The sequence below is a fragment of the Cervus elaphus genome, chromosome 28, assembly GCF_910594005.1.
Source record: "Cervus elaphus chromosome 28, mCerEla1.1, whole genome shotgun sequence".
Classification (NCBI taxonomy): Eukaryota; Metazoa; Chordata; class Mammalia; order Artiodactyla; family Cervidae; genus Cervus; species Cervus elaphus.
Genome location: NC_057842.1, coordinates 18,942,582 through 18,964,619, shown reverse-complemented (window position 1 = coordinate 18,964,619; position 22,038 = coordinate 18,942,582). Strand labels below are relative to the sequence as shown.

At 36.2% G+C, this 22,038-nt stretch overlaps 1 protein-coding gene across 5 annotated transcripts in view; it reads right to left on the bottom strand.

Moving 5' to 3' along the window:
- The window catches only part of MYO6 (myosin VI), a 157,939-nt gene that overhangs the window by 10,235 nt on the left and 125,666 nt on the right, over nucleotides 1-22,038 (bottom strand). For 3 of the 5 annotated variants that reach the window (XM_043889839.1, XM_043889842.1, XM_043889840.1), the window contains exons 21-32: nucleotides 18,839-18,969; nucleotides 18,676-18,753; nucleotides 16,647-16,776; nucleotides 14,593-14,683; nucleotides 12,897-13,047; nucleotides 11,194-11,402; nucleotides 10,459-10,537; nucleotides 9,415-9,578; nucleotides 6,421-6,447; nucleotides 5,978-6,007; nucleotides 4,186-4,224; nucleotides 465-568 (exon numbers count right to left, since the gene is read on the bottom strand). In XM_043889839.1, the coding sequence (XP_043745774.1) occupies nucleotides 465-568; nucleotides 4,186-4,224; nucleotides 5,978-6,007; nucleotides 6,421-6,447; nucleotides 9,415-9,578; nucleotides 10,459-10,537; nucleotides 11,194-11,402; nucleotides 12,897-13,047; nucleotides 14,593-14,683; nucleotides 16,647-16,776; nucleotides 18,676-18,753; nucleotides 18,839-18,969 (1,233 nt within the window). The remainder of the gene's footprint in view (nucleotides 1-464; nucleotides 569-4,185; nucleotides 4,225-5,977; nucleotides 6,008-6,420; nucleotides 6,448-9,414; nucleotides 9,579-10,458; nucleotides 10,538-11,193; nucleotides 11,403-12,896; nucleotides 13,048-14,592; nucleotides 14,684-16,646; nucleotides 16,777-18,675; nucleotides 18,754-18,838; nucleotides 18,970-22,038) is intronic. The other 2 variants (XM_043889843.1, XM_043889844.1) reach the window with 1 other exon arrangement.

Genomic DNA, 22,038 nt, shown 5'->3' with positions numbered 1-22,038 from the left:
CAGAAAAAGAGACACAGATGTACAGAACAGACTTTTGGACTCTGTGGGAGAAGGCGAGGGTGGGATGTTCAGAGAGAACAGCATTGAAACAAGTATACTATCAAGGGTGAAGCAGATCACCAGCCCAGGTTGGATGCATGAGACGGGTGCTCAGGGCTGGTGCACTGGGAAGACCCAGAGGGATGGGATAGGGAGTGAGGCAGGAGCGGGGATCGGGATGGGGAACACATGTAAATCCATGGCTGATTCATGTCAATGTATGGCAAAAACCACTACAATATTGTAAAGTAATTAGCCTCCAACTAATAAAAATAAATGGAAAAAAAAATTCAAAAAATAAAAAAATAATAAAAGAAAAAAGAGAAAGGCTTCAATTAATCTATATGAAAAGAATCCCACCCCAATCTCGGCATTCACCCCCCAGCTACAGAGCCGCCCCCCTTCTGTCCGCTCCGCACACTCACCACAGGAGGTGTTGATGGTGTCGCGGAGCTCTGCGTACCTCCACTTACTGAGGTCGTGCTTCTTGGCGCCAGCAGCCGCCTTCGTGGCTTGCACAGCAGGGCCTCTGTAATTATCACACATTCTTACATATCGAAACCGGAAACACAAAATGCTGACTAAATAGGCAAGAAAATGAACCTAAGTTTGCAAACTGGAAACAACTACTGGAAAATATATATTTTTTTATCTTTAATAGACAAGATTAAGAATGGTGTACTATGGAATGCCCAGGCAAATTAAAATTTTCCACCGCATCATTTTTGTATTACACTCTAAATCAGAACTTCTGATTCCAATATTCTAGTACCATGGACTCAGAAGTTCTGATTTAAATATTTTTAAATTTAGAAGTTTAAAATACCTGTTTAAATATTTTACCCACACCTGTTTAAATATTTTAACTCATGCATATATGATCACCAAGACTTAATACATTTATATATTCCTCAAAATCAAAACTACAATGAGGTATTACCTTACACTAGTCAGAACAGCAATCATCAAAAAGTCTACAAATAATAAATGCTGGAGAGAATGTGCAGAAAAGAGAACCCTCCTACGCTATTGGTAGGAATGTAAATTGGTACAGCCACTATGGGGAACACTATGGAGGTTCCTTAAGAAACTAAAAATAGAACTACCGTATGATCCTGCAATCCCACTCCTGGGCATATATTCAGAGAAAATCATAACTGGAAAAGATACATGCACCCCAATGTTCATAGCAGCATTATTTACAACAGCCAGACACAGAAGCAACCCAAATATCCAGTGACAAACAAATGGATAAGGAGGATGTAGGTATAATTAATATATACAATGGAATATTACTCAGCCATAAAATGAATAAAATAATGCCATTTGCAGCAACATGAATGGACCTAGAGATTATCATACTAAGTAAGTCAGACAGATAAAGACAAATATCAAATGATATCTCTTATATATAGACTCTAAAACAAGAAAAAAAGACACAAAGGAACATATTTTCAAGACAGAAAAAGATCACAGACACAGAAAAGAAACTTATGGTTGCCCAAGGGGAAAGGGCGGTGGGGAAGGGAAAAATTGAGGTGTTATTAACATACACACATAATTCTATTATGTATAGAATTAATAACCAACAATGACCTACTGTATAGCCCAGGAACTAAGCTCAGTATTATGTGATTATGTGAAGTGAAAGTCGCTCAGTTGTGTCTGACTCTGCAACCCCAGGGACCATACAGTCCATGGAATTCTCCAGACCAGAATACTGGAATGGGTAGATGTTCCCTTCTCCAGGGGATCTTCCCAAACCAGGGATTGAACACACGTTTCCCACATTGCAGGCAGATTCTTTACCAGATAAGCACCAGGGAAGCCCAGGAATACTGGAGTGGATAGCCCATCCATGTAGTAAGGGAAAAGAATCTAAAAAATTGCTGTGCTATACACTTACACGATACTGTAAATCTACTATGCTTTAATTGAAAATTGTTTTAAAAATCAAAAGAGAACTCAACATACTTTAAGATCATTAGAAGCACAAGAAGGGTTAAGGGCCAGTCACCTGCAGACTATCGGAAGCTGCAGATGACCAAGCCCCAGTCATTCCTACTGGCTGACTCTCCCTGGACTTCTGGATATTTACACGTCCCCAGGGGAGCAGCCAAACTGCCAACCTTTGCATAAGTCTCCAGATACAAGCTAAAAGAGCTGCTGGAGCCTGGAAACTCCTGTGACTTTTGAGTTCAGGTCAAAAGTTTGAAAAGTTCTATAAGCAGATAAAACCACACCTTGGTATTCAGTGAGTAATCGTATGACAACTAGTAAATTAAAGGAAAATGGTTGTAGGTCATGAGACAGATAACAGAGATTCCAAAGGGTACAAGTAACATGCCCCAACTGGTAGGAATGTTTGAGTGGGAAAACAGAAAGAAATAAAAAATAAAATACATATATTTACAATATAAAAAGTAAAATAATAAATAGTTTAAAAATTAAATGGGATAAGCTGTTTCACAGCAATTTTCCTGAGGGATGATCATGGTATAATGTTCAAAATGAGCTCATATTTTCTCAGTATTTTACATTTTGAAAGACAACAGCAATCGTGGCAAACCACCAAGACACACGACACTTAATGAGACTAATGTTATTTAAAAACGATGCTTGAAAATATGAATCGTCCTTCCTGAAATAAAATTACTCCTTCAGTACTGAGCTTAAAATTGAAACAAGGTACTTTTGACTCTTCGAAAGGGGTAGTTATGCGTTTTTAGAGAATAAAAAGAAGCATACTTCACCCCACATACTTAAAAATTGTTAGACATGATGATTTTTAGTCATTTATAAGCCAAGTTAAAGAATAATGTGTGCCCATTCAGTCCTTCCTGCATTTTCATGGTTACAATCTGTTTTGAGTTCACTGAAGAATTTCTTCATAAGCTGTGTAGCTGGCCATTCTTCACGGAGCTTTTTCTTCTTAAATGCTTTGCTCAAAAAGAGCCAGCTGTGTGTCAGCAAGCTCTCTCTATTACCCTTAACAATAAATTATGCTTTTAACATTATTCAAATAGCCGTTTTTTCTTTTCTGCATCCTGAAACCACCATTCAATAAGCTTAACCAAAAAAATCTCTTTTCTTCCTAGCTCTTCTACCAGTCTTTTCTAGAAAGGCACCTCAAATTATGGGTTTTTGCTGCTGTTTTCTTTCCTTTTGAAAGAGAAAGTGATTCTACACAATATACAGCTTTATAGACTGTCAGAATATATATGAGATGTTGATATACGTAAGATGTATTTTGATTCTTCTAAAAATCACACTGAATTCAAATTATTACTGCTTGAAATATGGTTTTACTATTACCAACTTTTAATTTATATTACCTCAAAGAAAAATACACCTGCTAAAAAGCATATTCAGCATCCTAAGAAGTACATAAATCAAATTCACTTAAATGCCCCCCCCCCACATCTTTGGAAGTATTAAGATAGTAAAGTGAAGGTTCACTTTCAACGACTGATTATTTAGACTTGTTATAAAGACAATCATGTGAACAACAGGGTAAGGCAGTGGCAAAATTGACTTTGATTTTTAAAAAAACATTAATTTGAACACTTTCAATTAGCTCTGCAAGTTCAGAATTGAAAAGTTAAAAGGTTATTGATTCGTATCCAGGTGATAATGGACCAGATCCTGCTGGGAAGTTCTATTCCTTGGTGGCTCAGCTTTTACACCCTGGTTTTCCATCCCTGTGCTATGGTGGCAGGGGCCTGGGGGCCACACGCTTCCTCACTTCTCTTCCCTTCCCCAGGCACAGTGGGTCTCAGGTCAGGGGGCAGCACCACCCTCAGGGGGCCTTTCAAAGTGTCCCTTCTGTCACAAGGACAGGAAGGGTTCCCCGACTGAGCCTGAACTGGAGGGGTCCCTGGAAAGAGCGACAGGACCAACAAGAAGAGACAGTCCCATCCGAACACCAGCTGTATCCCCACTGAAAAACGCCAATTTACAGGAACTCTGGGTTTGTTTGTTTTTTAACCTTTCTCTATGTTAGTGTGGCAAGAGGGCAGAGTGACATTTCTTGTACAGAAACTTTACATGGAAAGAACAGGCTACTCTATATAACAGGTTCTGGTCCAAGTGATGAAAATATGATTTTGATGTGACACTTATCTCCCCAAATTACACTGCACTAACCTACTCAAAATTTCTGACATCTCTTTCGCCATTTGCTCCCTATAAGAAAAATAATAATACAAGTTATATAAGACAACTATATAAAAGTATAATGAAAATTTCAATAATATGATTGCTTTAGTAACCATACACTATTATTTTACTTTGCATAAGTTGGTAATACACTTTTTGATATATAGCCATAAAATACAACAAAATTTTTGTTTAAATCCAGTTAAAGTTATTTGAACTTCATTTTTGCAGTAGAAACTTTTGGATAAAGTCTCATGAGAGCCATGCTTCTGTGATATTTTTATGTACAGAATATAATCAGCATGTTCTAAAAGCATACAGGGAACGTGGTGGAATTCAGAATCTGTACAAGGATTTTTGCACTGGGGTTGCTTGGTAAATATTAATTAGGGCATAATGGTGGTACACCAAATGATCTATTTTATGGTGTCAGAGTTTAAATAAGAGTCTGATGTGCTCAAAACTCTAAAATTCTAAATCAAAGCATGTCTAAAAAAATTCAAATGCATCAAGCACTTGTTAAATTAAAGATCAGAAGTGTTCTGACCTTCCAAGGATAAACATTTCCCAAAGGCAAAAACTTACTTTTTTTATTAACCAGAAGACTGTAACTTTTCTCAAAATCTGCTTAATTCTGTGTAATAGAATGTTCATGTAATCATGTTCATCAGCTTCATTAGTATTTTATTTTCCTGTTTTGCTCTCTTCCTTCATAATCAATCATTCTCTCATTCATTCTATTCATCAGACTCTGGTAACCTCAAAAATCTTATAAATCAGCAAAAATCAAGAGAAAAGAAGATGGCCATGTTTGCTTCAGGGCTCAGAGCTGGGCCCTGATCAGAAAGAAGATCTCATGACATTTAACTGACTGAAACAAATTTCCTACATCAATTTGCATTGGTAGCTGTTGCATTCATGGTGATTCTATGTTTATGTGAAACATCTGAGTACCTACTATTGTTTTCCTATAGTTGAGAGTCAGCACTTTCATATTAAAATAAATAAAATATAATAAAATAATTATAGACTACTGTCTTTTTATTTCTCTTTTATGTGTATTATTTAGAGAAAACTATTAAAGTAGGTTGCATCATTTATGAAACATTTGTTATTGGTACTGGGATCTGATAGAGTTAAGAACCTACACTATAAAGGGTACAGCTAGAGAAATAAAAGCTGTTAAACAAACTTCCAAATTTTATATATATAGCACATATATAAAAATATATGTAAGAAGTATATTTTATGCATATAATGTATATGTATATCCCAAAATGTTACTTAGATTCTCTCTGTGGGGAGATTTTCATAACAAAAAGATACACAAGCACCACAATTAGCATTACATATATATATAACTTCAAATTATGAGCTGTTTTAGGTGTTAGCAGAATAAACTATTATACATACTAAAAGACAGCCATCTGCCATGACTCAAATACTTTAAATATTTTGTTTATTCTTATTTCTATCTCTACGTCTACTTCTATAAAGACATCACTAAGGGCAATTAAAAATACATAAAATGGGTATTAAAGTTTAAACAAAGTTAGCAAACACAAAGAAAGAAACCAAATCATAAACTACTGTGACTGAACACCAAAAAGGAGCATTAAACATTTTTCCTGGGCAAAATAATAATGATGATGATAGTAATAATGACGTAAAATTTACTTCAATGAGGAAAATATTTCTCCTAAAAAGTATCCACAACCTATTAAAAAAGAGAAAAAAAAGGTTACATGATTAAGTCAACTTTAAAAGGGAAATGACATACGGTGTCATTGTGCGTCTTGTTCCATTAATTCTGTGAAAAGAATACATATATTTTAGTCAATACCATAACCAATCCTGAACTGTGAAAATCTGGATTGTGCCGAATTTGTGTTTCAGTGACTATGAAAATTGATTTTCAAAACTCCATTATCTCTATTTAACCTATGTATGAGAACACTCACTCAGAATTTTAATGTTTTTAAATCTTCATTACAAATGATTAGAAAGGAATAAACTAAAGGCATTCTGTGAAAATTAAAGAGTGAATATATTATGTCTAGATTTTAAAAAATTACTCATGTGGGGTTTGTGTTTGGTTTTAGTAGAATCTAGAAGTGATAATATTAGATAATGTGAAATCATTACTTTGCATCAAGGATCATTAGTGTTATTAAGTGAGATCATAATTTGAAATACATTATATACATAGAAAACAATTCTTACTTAGAAGTTACTGGATGGAAATCCAAGCTGGAAAAGTAACTTGAAATTGTTTACTGCAGCAGAATCTATCTACATATATATTTTTAAATATATCACAGACCCCAAGAACATTTTCATGCCATATATTGAGAACAAAGTTACTTAGGTTCTTACTCATAAACATGTTAGAAAGAGTTCAGTGCTAACTAAGGTAACATAAACACTCAGAAACAGTTGTAGCCCATGGAGTGAGATAAAATAATCAAACGTGGGAAAATATATAGAGAACATCATCCACAATGCAGTGTTAATGCTTGCAGTACAGCGTATAGAACAACCAGGCGGTTCAGAAGTGAAGGGGTTCACAGGGAACTGAGGGTCAGGAAAAGCTTCCTGGAAGACAGCTGGCAGAAAGGACCTGAAGGAACAGTCCAAGGAGGAGACATCACCCCTACAGCTATCCCACAGGAGAACTAAAACTCTTCTGCCCTTCAAGTCATAACTACTTGCGTATCTCCTAATTACTTCGTAGTGATCCATCACCCAGCTAATGCTGTTTAATTTAAATCATAGGCAGCTCATGCCTTATGCTAAAGTTCCTAAATGGTCCACTCTCTCTGAGACCACTCACACTGGATGAACTGCATCTTTCTGAGGATGGGAAGGAGTCCACATATGAGCTAGTATCTTATTCACAGTACACGGAATGACACTGGATAGAGCTAAATATTCAAATGCTTAAACACAGAGTTAACCCATAAACACCAACAAGGGCTCCATTAACGAGTTTTTCACTAAAGAGCTTCAGCCTTAACAATGTCAGCTCTGCCAAGTGCGGAACTTCCTCACACACATCCTGGCCAGCCTTGGCTCACTGGGAGCCCGGCCTAGCCCACTAGCTGGTTATCCACAAAGGCTCCAGACACATCACCAAGAGGCAGGTGGAAGGAACTGAGTAGCAGCTGGGCTGAACCTGCAGTTAAAAAGCCAGTGTCAAGCAAAAGCACTTTAACTACAGTAAGAATGCTAGTAATTAAGAGCCCAAAGTGAAGTGAAGTCGCTCAGTCGTGTCCAACTCTTTGCGACCCCGTGGACTGTAGCCCACCAGGCTCCTCTGTCCATGGGATTCTCCAGGCAAGAATACTGGAGTGGGTTGCCATGCCCTTCTCCAGGGGATCTTCCCAAACCAGGGATCAAACCCAGGTCTCCCATGTTGCAGGCAGACACTTTAACCTCTCAGCCACCAGGGCAGCCCAAGAACCCAAAGGGTGGCTCCAAACCAATGAGCTCAACAATTATTGTAACACACAGGCCTATTCAGTTTATTTAAATATGACTTTCATATACAATTCAAGCTCCAGAGCTCCCCAATATAATCACTCACTACAAAATGTGTGAAGGCAACTTAACATACCCTTTTCCTTACCTGTCTTTGTTTTCAGCTAAAAAAAATCTAACTGCCACGTTCCAACGCGGACCAAATTTTCTACCTTTCACAAGGAAATAGCAACATCTAGTGGTCGTGTTTAGATCGTTTTGTCATAAACAGCACTCGGACATTCTGAAAAGTATGGTTACACACAGGCCCCCAATATATATACCACATAGGTACTTATGCATAAAGGAATTCCACAAACAAGTTTTGTTTTTACAAATAAATAATAATAACTAATGTTTGTACATTCTATATTTTTAAAAATGAATCTGTTTATAGTTAAACCTTCCTGCAACTTTTAGCAAGAACTTCCATATTCTTCTGTTCGGTAGGAAGTTAGACATGAGCTGCAAGGGGAAGCCTGGCTGAAAAGGATGCAATCTCATTTCTAAACTCCATCTCAGACACACCTAGGAGAGCTCAGAGATGCTACAAGATAACCACAGAGACTCTGCAACTCCTGCACATGCACTCTACTAACACAGTGGATACAAAAAACCACAGAGGCTTCTCCAAGTAACCTTTGGCCATGAGGAGCCCAGTAAGGGTTGATGAATATTCTATATCCAATCTAATTATAACAGACTGAATTATGGGAAGACATAAACAACACAGTCTGTTGTTATATAACTTGAAATTATCAATCAGCCTTGAGGGTAGACCTATTTGCATTCCCTTTCATTGATTGGTGGTGGGTACAAGCCCTACTTTGAACCGGGCATAACAAAAAGGAGGAGACCGGAAGAATAAAACGGGAAGCCAAGAGGGATGGATAGGAAGGATGAGGAGGACTCCTTTGGGAGTATCTGACTAATAAAAGATCTGTCTGCTTGAGCTGAAATGAGCTGTAACTTGTCTGTTTTACACTTTTTAGTCCATTGCTCCAAATTTTTGTTGTGAGGAGACAAGAACCGAGGAAGAGAAATAAACTGACCTGACACCTCCACACTCCATACTATTTAGAGATAATTCAGACCTGAGGAGCAAAGTTATTTCCATGTGATTAAGCTGCCTTCTTGGAAAGGTAAATCTTATTTATTCTAAATCACAGTGGGGAAAGGTATGTGTATGTGTAAAATTTCTCAGGCGTTAGGGTATACGATACATTTGAAAAATTTGCAATACATTCCAGCCTCAAATATATTAAACTGGGCTATAACATATTCACCATTTTTATGCCAGTATTTCATGTCAGATATTTAAAAACTGTCTACCCTTTATACAATATTCTTTGATAGTTTCAGAGTAAACCAAGATGCTTCCTTTAAGTACTTATGAACTGAAATAGCAGTTTTAATTTTCAACACAGCTTGATGAAAGCAACAGTTTCATTCACTTAAGTGTAAAAGTAAATAGAAATAATTTTTAAGCGGCAAATATACCAGGACCTAGGCAACATGACTTTCCCCCTACTCCCCTTTCCGTGGAAGGAGAGGCAAGGCGGCAGGTGAGTAAAGCAGCAGCGCCTTTCCCCAGGCCGGCATCGCCCCGCCCATCCGAGTACCCCGCCCCGCCCACCTGTGTGCCCCTCCCACCTGTGCCCCGCCCCGCCCCGCCCCGCCCCGCCCCGCAGGCGGTACCTGCGCAGCGCCGCCGGGTCGGCCTGCGCCTCCTCGCTGATGAGCTCCGCCTCGCTCCGGGCGATGCGCAGCGCCAGCTCTCGGTCCCGGCGCTCCTGCTCCCGAACCGCCTGCTGCTGGGACTCCTCCTCCCGCTGCCGGGCCAGCTGCGCCTCCACCTCTGCCTGCCGGCACAGAAGGCCGTGACTCCAGGCCTCTCTGCCTGTTTACCTCCTCTTCCCCTCACTGTGCACACTTACTCCAAACACGTTTCTCTTTTCATTTTTCTTTAAGACTAAGAAATACACACTCTTTAACCAGAAATCTCCCATCTTGTCCACTTCTATATTATGATTAATGTATCCTCATGTCCCAAACCAAGAGTCCGCCGTTCTATCACTAGAATATGAGTTTCTCCCAAACATCACATTAGTAGCCTAGGTGTGACCTGAATACCAACACCTACACTGCAGATTTCAGGAATTTAAAGTCTTGGTTGTGCTCAGGATAAATCAGAAAGCCAAGACAGACAGACACTCAAAATAGGATTAATTATTCTCAGACATGGATTAAAAAAAAAAAAAGATGGTGGAGGTAGGCAGAATATCTTAATCCTAACCTATTAATATTAGCATCTACAACATTATAAAATAACATTTTAAAATATTAGATAATTATGTTGTGACTGAATGCTGACCTGACTTTCCCCCTCTGAATAATAACAAACTAATACTTACTAAACAAGGCACTGTTCTAAATGCTTTAATAGGTATTACTTCATTTAATGCTCACAATTATTATTTATCTCCATTCCAGAAAGAAAACTGTGGCCCACAGTCACTCACTGTAACTCCTGCAAAATCACAATTTCTGTCAGTGAGAGGCTGGATTTGAACTCACTTCCCTAGCTCCAAAGTCCCTTCCCATAACCACTTCTGAAACTGCCTGTGCTCTCTAGGATAAATCAATGACAACTTTTCTAGTAAATGAAGATCTTCTTCTGTTTTATAGTTTTGTAGATTGTATTTAGTAAGAATTCAGTCTGACTGCCTAGAGAGTACAGACCTGAATACGTTTTTCATCATCTTCCCTTTTCTTTCTTTCTTCTTCTTCTTGTTTTCTCTTCGCTTCCATCTCAAGTTTCCTAAAAAAAAAAAAAGAAAAGAAAAATTAGAAAACTATTCAAAAACTGAACAGAAAATAAGAAACTCTTCAGAAGAAAGTTTAACTGTTAATAAATAAATGTTACAAAATGGGAAGTCAAATTAACTTCCTGGGTATTACATTATTAACTTATTTTTTGAAAAATAAAATTTAACTTTGAGAGCAGCTCTTTAGAAACAAAAGAAATATAATTATACTCCATAACTGTTAACATCTCTGGATTAACTTGATTATCAAGCCTACTTGTAAGGTCTTGATCACACTGCCTCTCCAATTAGACAACTCAAATTCTTTCTGTCTGCCTTACTATGGCAATCTTACAAAATGTTACCAGTTTTAAAACTGCAGAGAAGTACCTTCCTCCTAGATCATAAAATAATGTCAAAGTCATAGTTTCAAAAGGAAGTTAAGAAATCCTTAGGTGTGAGTTTAACCAAAATTCAAATTATACTTAAAATCGTTTCATGCTATTGAAAATTAAGCTTACTTTCTCCATTTTCAAACTTCTTTTAAAATTATAATTTAAATATAAGAACATCACTTTTACAGGTAAGAATATTCATTAACCACCATCAACACTTCAGCATTCACTATGGCATCAGTTTCTAATCCAAGGCAACAACATAAATGCCTTACATCCTTCTTTCCTCCTCCTCCTTTCTTCGACGTTGTTCATCTTCTTCACGTCTTTTTCTTTCTTTTTCCATTTCTTCTTGAATACGCCTCAGCCTTTCTGCTTCTTCTTCCTGCTGCTTTTTTTTCTGTAATGCGCTGAGAAGGACCTCTGAGCTTTTAACTAGAGCATCATATTCTTTCTGTATTTGTTCCCTTGTCATCATCGTGGACTTAAAGAAACAATACAATGGACGTGCACTTAAAAAGTTATCTCTTCTGCTGTACAACAATTTGAACACACTAAACACCAATGAACTGTACATTTAAAAAATGGCTAATTTTTTAAGGTGGTAAGTTTAACGGTATGTGTTTTACCACAATTTAAAAAGAAAACCCAACATGCACATACACAGCAAAACTGAAAAAGCTGGTAAGCAGTAGGCCCATTATCTTTTTATATTGCTTAACTATTATATAATATTAAAAAATTTAAGTTATCTCTATGAACAAAATTTGAGTCTACTTCCTATCAATCAAGTAATCAAATATCTTAAGAGTGTACTTTAAACAATACTGTAGTTAAAGTTTATTTTTTAAGAAATGATTAATTTTGCCAGAGTTTACTACTCTTTAATATTAATGATCAAATAATACCTCAGGAATATTTAAGAAATTATCATTATACCCAAAATTGTTAGATGATTTTCTTAAATGTGGTTGGGTTGATTTTAATTGATTAATACCGCATAAACAGCGGTGGCTCTAGACAGATCTATAAAATCAGCTAAGGCTATCCAAAGCATTTTCAGTTTTCTCTTGACTTCTTTCTCCATTCTTACTCCAGGATTTATCATTATCTGTAGAAAATATCTAAAAGCCTCACTTTAAGATACTATGTCTCACATAACTGAACTGAATTATGAAAGTCAATGAGAAAAACATTGAGGCCCTAAAATGTAACAGAAAAAGATATGAATAGACAGAATATAATCAACAAACAACCTCAAAAAATAAATTTTCAATCCCACTAGTAATCAAACAAAAATCAAAACCAAAAGGGCCTCTTTTTTTCTCTTATAAAATATGGGAGAAAATTAATTGTTATTTCATAAAAGTTAAGTAATTTATGATATAGCCTATATGAAGATAATGTAATAATAGGGATGAGGCAATAACATGATGTTAGGAATCTGAAATAAAATGTATCTTATAAGAACGATGCAAAAATATGTGCATATAAAATAAGATTGAGAGGAATATGTAACAGTATATAGCTGAATGTGTTAGTGGGAGGGGTAAAAATGTGGGGGTGATTTTCTCCAAATTTTTGATAATATTACATTACTTTTAAAATTTAAAAATTAGTTTCCAAAAATAGAAAAACATGAAACAAAAGAAAATAATTTGCATTAATTTTCTCTCAGTAAGGATTTTGCAAAAGCTTACCAACAGAGTATAATATTTTAGTTAATATTTTGGAAAAGTCTTTCCTAGCAACAAATGAATTGCACAAAAATTGTCTTCTTTTTAATTTTTTTGCTATGAAAAATTTCAAACACAGAGTGGAGAAAATAATATGAGTATCACTTATCACTGAGACTCAACACATGAAACAGTCTGTATTTTTTTTTAAAAAGGACATTTTTCTATAAAATTTCAATATAGTAACAAAAATATTAAACTGTCTTTAAAAGTCAAAAGTCATTTGGGTTAAAACTACATACCTTAATTTTGGCCATTAAAGCATCAATAGAAATTTCAAGGTCCTTGACCTGTTTATTCATCTCTGGTTTTCCATCTTTCAATGCACTTACTACTTCATTAAATTTATCAAGTCGTTTTTTCAGTGTGCCCACCTTAACCAGGCCATCAATGCTGCGAAGATAATACTTAATCAGTTTAATTCTACCACTGAATCATACAAATAGATTTTTCATTTTAATTAAATGCTAAAAATATGACTAGACAGAATACTTCTGCTTTCATGTTATGCGATATTCTTTTTTTAGGTCTCTTGTTGAAGGTAAAAGAAATCATCAAATATGGATGTGAATGACGTTAATATCTGTCAGTAAGATTTAAGACTTCTATACTTACACTGAAAAATTTGAGAATTCAAATTACAGAAAAACTTAAAAGGAGTAATTGCTTCGAAAATATGTTATAGATGAACAGTTATTCAGACCTCCATATTTAAAATTTCTAAATTAATAATAAAAGAATCAAATGAGAAATAAAGGCTAAATTTACAGTGACACAATATAATCCCTACAGATAATCTTGAAAATTATGGTCAAAACATTAATGAGATGTTTTTGAAAACAATGTTAACTTGACATTTACTAATAAACTCAAGTCATTAAAATAATCAGAATAAAACAGCTCCTTTCAATCTTTTATACTGTTTACATTTTTCTAATCTAAACCTTATGTCCCTTACTTATGGTAGAAAGTGAAGAAGAACTAAAGAGCCTCTTGATGAAAGTGAAAGAGGAGAGTGAAAAAGTTGGCTTAAAGCTCAACATTCAGAGAACTAAGATCATGGCATCTGGTCCCATCACTTCATGGGAAATAGATGGGGAAACAGTGGCTGACTTTATTTTTTTGGGCTCCAAAATCACTCAGATGGTGATTGCAGCCATGAAATTAAAAGATGCTTACTCCTTGGAAGGAAAGTTATGACCAACCTAGACAGCATATTAAAAAGCAGAGACATTACTTTGTCAACAAAGGTCCATCTAGTCAAGGCTATGATTTTTCCAGTAGTCATGTATGGATGTGAGAGTTGGACTATGAAGAAAGCTGAGCGCCAAGAAATGATGCTTTTGAACTGTGATGTTAGAGAAGACTCTTGAGAGTCCCTTGGACTGCAAGGAGATCCAACCAGTCCATCCTAAAGGAGATCAGTCCTGGGTGTTCATTGGAAGGACTGATGTTGAAGCTGAAACTCCAACACTTTGGCCACATAATGTGAAGAGCTGAGTCATCTGAAAAGACCCTGATGCTGGGAGGGATTGAGGTGAGGGCAGGAGGAGAAGGGATGACAGAGGATGAGATGGTTGGATGGCATCACTGACTCGATGGACATGAGTTTGGGTAAACTTTGGGAGTTGGTGATGGACAGGGAGGCCTGGCGTACTGCGGTTCATGGGGTTGCAAAGATTCAGACACAACTGAGTGAGTGAACTGAACTGAACTGAATCTAAGCTACTTCAGATCCTTTTACAGAATGAGGCAAGTAATGAATGAATGAAGAAATTAATTAATATCCAATAAGTAACAGACTAACACATCTTTTTACAAAGAACACGAGAAAAAAGAAAACTCTGAGTATGCAAACTGCTCTTTACTTTGACCTTCTAGCCATTTTATATTAGGATAAACAGGTATCTTGGATTCTTTAAACTCTATTCATCTTACCGAGGTTTGTGTCTCCTTTTGCAAAGCCACATTCGAACAGTTTTCTGCATTTTAATGCAGGCTTCAGCTCGGTATTTTATTTTGTTTTTCACTATGTGTAAGAGGAAAATATAATGATAGAAAATTATTTAGCTTAAATTAAACATACAGCATTTCTAAAAACCACTCATTTCCACAAAGCAATTCTCAAGGAACATAAAAATCTCAATGAACATATTATACCAGACATCAAAGTTGGCACAACATTTCTTTAGTTCCTTAAACTTCTTAAAACAAAAAGTATATCAACTATATGGCCAAGTGTACAGTTTAAATATGCTATTTCCTTGTTACGCTACATTAATGTGTCCCAAACTGTCCTAGGCAATATTGGCTTAGGAAATGTTAACGCGTGTGCCTTTTTGCTTTTTCATTAGGTGCACTTTTTTTCATTGCTGCATGTGAGCTTTCTCTAGCTGCAGCAAGCTGGGGCTGTTCTTCACTGTAGTGGCTTCTCAACAGGATAGGGGAGCACAGAATCCAGGTGCATGGGCTTCAGGAGTTGCAACAGACTCCGGAGTGCAGACTCAGTAGTTGTGGCACACAGGCTGAGCTGCTCCGAGCATCTGGGATCTTCCCGGATCAGGGATTGAACCCCTGTCCCCTGCATTGGCAGGCAGATTCTTAACCACATACCACCACAGAAGTCCAACAGGTGTGTCTTGAAAAAAGGATTCACCTGTCAAATGAACTCGGGAAAAGCTATCTGCTACGCCTCCTTCTGAAGATTCACAATGAACATACCGTGTGGCCTCTAAGGATCCCACCACAAAGGACTCTACTTAACTTCATCACTCAGAACATCCTAGACTAATCTAACCTGGAGACATTCCCCATCAACATCCTGCAACGATTCTGTCTACTTACTGACTTGACCACTGCACAATATAGTCCACAAACAAACAGTATAGTAGAAATAATGTTAATAAAATATGTTTTCCATCATAATACAATGTTTAAAGCTGAAAGCATTTAACTATAGTGAAAAGTATGTTCATATTGCAGTTAGAAAGTGATGGGGAAAGAGCTTCTGTTATCTTTTTTTATTATAGTTTTGTTTTTATTTATGTTACAATTGACTAACAAGACCTCATGGTTGCATGCTGCTTGCATGCTTCCTTCTCATTAGGTCAAAGGAATTTTTTTTTAATTAGTAAGCAGAAATGTACTGAATCCTTTTCCTGTGCCTCTAGCACTGTTCCAGGTAAGGTGGAGAGTTTGGTGGGGCTTTAAAATTTTAATCAAGTTACTGAAATACTCCCTATGACTAAAGGTTTTGCATAGACCACCACCATCAGGCAACCCACAATTACTCTGTCCCTCATCCTTGTTTTACGTCAGAGACAAGTAGTTGTTATAACATTCTAAGACTTTAGACTTTGCCCTGTATTAAAGAAAAGTCATAATCACTAAAGTTGGAGACCCTGGGAAGCCAGGAAAACCAGCGTGGGAGCCGCTGAAGTCACTATGCAGGCTGGGGAGAGGGGCTCCACGAAGACAGTGGCAATAAGGAGCCAAGATGTGCAGTGTTTGGAGGGGGATCAACCGAGTTTGGTGACTGGCATGATTTCAAGGACAAGGCAGAAGAGACAACACAACTGTGAAATCTTCAGTGTGTATTCTGGTGACGCCATGTGGGTGCAAAGAAAAGCTCTGGTTAAAGTCCCAGAGACTGGGGTACCGGAGGGGGAGAGGGGAGCAAGGGGGAGAGACTAGGGGAGAGAGGGAAGGAATCAGGATGGTGAGACAGAGATTTCAGAACAAGATGAAATTAACTCTAATACATGTGATTAAAGAAGCTAAGTATCACACACTCAAGAAACCGAGGAAGTCCACAAGTACTCATTTATCACATACTACATGTAAGGTGTTACGTGAGGAACCAGGGATACACTGTGAGTAAGTGATGCAGTCCCTGGGGCGTAGCTCTCACCACTGAGACACATTAATAACATTCCACACACCAACTCGTTTCCAACACAATTCCCGTGCTGAGAGTGGAAGAAAACACCTACGTTTGATGACGGACAGCGAGCACCACTGGACCTTCTTCCAGCGACTGCAGATCAGCCAGTGGTGGACCCTCTTGACCAGCTCTGCCAAGTGGTCAGGGTCAGACTTCATAATCTGATCAAACTCTGCAAACTGGGAAATCAAACAATTGACTAATGATATCAAAAGACAGATGTGCTTAAACACACAGGGAGATACAAAATAACCAGAACACAAAATCTAGTTTTCTCTAAGTGATCACAAGCCCATTACACAGACATGTCTTAGTGGAGTTTCTCAGCAAACCCAGACACACGTGACTGAATTTTGCTGCCTTTCTCCTCCTTCCTCCACTCCAGGACTCATTTTGTAGAGGTTATGGGGAGGGTGAGTTACTCACTGCTAGTTAGTAGACTCAGTAATAAATGTAGGAAAAAAATCTTAAATGACCATTATAGATGATGGGCAAAAAGGTTTTATGGAGAGAAGAATGAAAAAAAGTCTAATATATCTCTGAACTGGCTCATCCATATTCCCAGATAACTGTTTATAAGTGAAGGTCAGCTCTATAAAATTGGGTACCACCAAAACTACTGTGTCTCTCCCAATCCCATCCTTCTTTTGGTCAGAAAGAAGAAACTGCTACTAAGAGACAGACAACACAAGAGAAACATCTATTAGGTTATTAAATCACAAAATGCATTATTTCCACAATTTACCACCAAATTGCATATTGATTTCTATCCTTTACCAAATATCCCACTACAATATATTGAGGATGTCACACACCTATCAAAATAACAGCTTCTTATAATGAAAATTAAAGGCAACAGAGATTAAAGATCTTTGAAGATCTGCCCTGTGCCTGCACTGTGTCCTTCTGACTGATTAATTTTTCTGGAGGCAGACAAAACCGAGTGCTTTCTCTGTCAAGCTATAAATCCCTAAAATAGTTATTATAGATCTGAAATAAGAAATGCTGAGTTTCTGATAAATATGTATGATTACAGCTAAGTCAACTATGAATACTTATATATTCATTTTCTCTTAACTTGCTTCCATTTATGATAAGGTTTTCTGCAGTAAAAATATTCATAGGAAAGGGCATACATTGGTAATGCATTACACAGATTTCATCTCATGCCTCAAAATGTGAAATCAGATTTATTTATCTGATTAATTTAGCCTTCAAGGCACTAGAGATATTTATGAATGATTTTGCTAAGTCAAACAAGTATAGTTGTCTATTACATAATAACAATTGTTTAAAATTATGAGAAAGCAATATTCAATCAATATTAAAGAAGTCAAGAGTGGTGAAAATACTAGGAACAGACTGTGAATGGCATGTAACTATTTCTGCATCATATGTATTTAGTCATGAAATATTCCATAGCTCAATTTTGTATCATAGTACAAGACCAGTGCAAGAATCTGTAAATACTGAAACTATGGGTAGCCTAAGAAAACCGTATTAGTACAAAAGCACGCATACAGCCATCCCTTCTATGACTTGACAGAAGTCAGCAGAGACTCCAGTCCAATCTTTTATATGCTATACATCTATCATGCTCTAACAGATCCCGTCCTCACAATGAACATTCAAAAGTACTGTGAAACTTTTAATTACTGAAGCCTGAATCAATGTTTTAGAAAAGCTTTCAACTTGTTTAAAATAGAAGTACTCCTGGTTAACCCTTATTTTAAGTAAAAAATTCAACTAAACAATCCTCTGATTCCAATACTTCCAAAGCTAGAGGAAAAGAAACAAAAACAAAAACTCTATAGAGTGCTATACATTGAAACTTCTCACCAGTGGGAAAATTTTGTGTATGTGTGTCCCATATATATGCATGCTCTAAGTGATTATCTAATTGAAGAATAATATATGGTGATGATATTAATCTTTCATTTTTTAAATATTATATAATAAAATGTGTCAAAATTTGAAAAAAAAAAAGAATAATATAAATCACTAAACACTTAAAAATATTCACTGACTCCAACTGTCCATGCTAATTATGTTACAGTCTAAAATAAAAATGCATTTACCTTGCCAGGTCTAAAAAATACTTTAGTTAACCCAAACTTGTAGTCGACTTCATTTAAGCCCAAAGCTTTAAAAAGAGCCTGAAAAATAAAAGTTAAATGCCAATTAGGAATTAATAAGAAAGAGTTTATAGCTAATAAATCTCAATTTATCTAGTATTTGTACCTTACAAAATAGTCTTGGATCTAATCTTGCAAGTTTATCTGGCATATACTTTTTATACATGTTGTAGAGTTCATGAAATGAAGCTCGTGATGGGAAACCGCCTTGCATCAAGTCCAAGACAGACACCATACCTAGATTCATTAAACAAACACAAGTTTTACTGCCAATCACTGTACAGAAGTCCAAAGATAATTTGCAAATGATTAAAGAATTTTACAAATTAAAAAGGGTAATTTACAGAAATTATCTGCAATGAAATATTACATAGAAAAATCATACTTACATCATGCTTATGTTCCCAACTTATCCACCACCTAAAAACTACTGCAACCAAATTTCATCTCAGACTAGCTTTTTTAAATATATTCAATGTTGATAATATTTAGTGCTGCTAAGACTGGGGGGGGAAATTACTTTTTAATACACTATTTATGGAAATAAAAGATGCTTCAGGATTTTGAGAGCAGTGCTACAGAATCTGTCAAATTTAAACACATGTATATTTTCTGTTTTAGTGATGACACAGATTTCTCCAACAGAAATAAATGAAGATATCTGCAAGTGATGTTCATTGTGTCCCTGTGTGTAAGGCATGATATTAGAAATAAAATAAATTGCAAGAAAATGAAAATAAAGTAAAACCAGCCTGACTAAATTTTCTAGAGATAAACTACTGGTCTCTTGAAAATTCAAATGTAGTTTGTATCTATTTTTTTTGCTGGCAACCTTTGTGTCACAGTATTGAAGGCAAAGACCTGCATTCGGTTTTCCAAGTTCTGAGGTTACTTCTGGAATAAGATTAAGAGTCTCCAAGATGAAGACTGGTTCTCACCAGCACTTAAAGCAAATGGAGAAGACAGAAGACTATCTCACTCTAAAGACCCCCATTTCACTCACCTCTCAAAGGAGCTAGTCTACTGGGGTAAAGAGCCTATAGGATGACTATTGACATTCAGTATAACTTTAGTAAATGACTGATTCGAGCCTTGAGTCAGTGTGAGCTTTTCATGGCAGGAAAAGCATAAGAAAAGGCTCAACTATTGATAATACCAGGACTTTTGTTTATAAAAAGACCTGGATTTCAGTCTACAGGACTATTTAAATAGATGAAGAAAATAAGATAATTCAATAAAAAGTATTAGGACGAATGGCTAGACATAAGGAAAACAGAAATAACATCAGATTCATACCTCACTCCTTATAACCATAATAAATTTCTGCTGGTCAAAAATTTAAATTAGCAAAATAAAATTATCAAGTATTCTTAAACGGGTAGGTTTTTATTTTAAAATAATCTCACTGGAAAGATAGTCTCTCTAGGCAATCAGACTGAATTTTAATCTGACTGACAAAGGTGTAAAACCCCAATAATACTTAGAGATGATGACAGAGTAGGAAAACACACACGTACATTCTTAGTGGGGCAGTAAACCAGTGTGACAGTTTCAGATGGCAATTTGGAAAAATTATTTATGTTATTAATATTAAATGCTAATAACAGATAGTTATCCCTTTGGCTATTTTTCACTTCTATCAATCTATCCTACAACTTGTCACATATGTGGGCAAAGACACACATACAGAAGGTCTATAAATTCACTGGGTCATTGCTGGTAATACAAAACACAGAAATAACTTAAATACTAATCAAATTATACTACAATCTTATGACAGAATATGATATATTAATTAGAAATAATAAGGCAGAGCTTTAGCAAATATAAAAAATATGTTCAAGGCACAGAGTTAAATGGTCACCTTTTTGAAGTGAGACTTCTTTTTACTTATATTATTCTGTACCATTTCATTTTTGTTACAGTGAACATATATAACTATTATAATTTTCAATATAATTATATAGTATATGTAATACATAATTTATATATACTACTATAATATATAACATGCTATATATTATAATAAAACAAAATTTAATACTAAATTAAATATAATATTAAATTTAACTTAATGGAACACACAAAGGCAGTTGTTCTTATGGAAAGAAATTTCCAGAACTAGACTGAGATTCTGGCTCTGTTTGCAGAAATAAAGTAAGGTTTGATTGGTACTGTCAGAATTGTTGCCCATGTACATCAAATAAACAAGTACCCTTAGAAGCGTGAGCATCCCAACCTCTGAGCCCCTTGGCTTGCCCTACCACTGCAGACAACGTAGGAAGTGGCTCACAGAAGTTCTTTAAGAATTTCATGGAGCTTAACAAATTACCAAGTCTATAGTTACTTTCTCCACACTTGAAGCTAATTTACTCTAAAGATATTCTGAGGCTTAAAAATGTAAAAATCACCAAACCAAGTACCCTTCCTTCTAGAGATTCGCATGCCCCACTTCTCCGCAGGGGAGTCTGGGGAAGCGCCTCCTGGTGCAGTCCCGGCTGGCCATCCTTGGAGCCCTCTCTGCTGCCATCCAGGGAGCAGGCCCCCAAGTTAAAAGAAGACCTGCCTTCTCTTACTTTCCCTTGCTCTCCCTGGGGTTGGCAGATCAGAAGACAGTCCCTTTAGTAAAAGTGTCCTAAATTAATTATCCTCCTTAAGTTGGAAAAAAAATAGAAATGGAAAGGCAAAGGAGAATTCCAATCTTAGATGTCTTTATTTTAGAAAGCGTCACAAATATTTTTACTTCTGCCAGTTATTGGAAATTTTTTTTTTTGCTTTTTCTCATTACCTAGTCATACAACTACCAATTCTAAGCCATTTTACTGTGATTAGTATTATAAAAAAAAAATCAAACTATTATGAATTGGTGGCATCTATTAAACTGCCCACGTAGCTTGTTAAAATGAACTGCTTACTCAAAGAGGAATCCCAGCTAAAGCATTAGTGGGCCACATTCTGCTAACCTAATAGTGCATAAAGCTAAATCTAAACACACTTGACCTTCCAGGACACTGGATGCTCAGTAGGAGGTAAATGATATTATATTAGGCTAACTAAATCCTAAAGAGAAATTTAAATGAGGAAAATAACTAGACTCCAAGCAAAAAATGATCTGAAAAAATTATTACAAAAATGCAACTATACATATGTAGGAATAAAATAGACTTCATTTATTTAACTTTCTGGTGGTGGTGGCGTAGTCACTAAATTGTGTCCAACTCTTGCGACCCCATGGGCTATAACCCATCAGGTTCCTCTGTCTATGGGATTTCATAGGCAAGAATACTAGAGTGGGTTGCCATATTT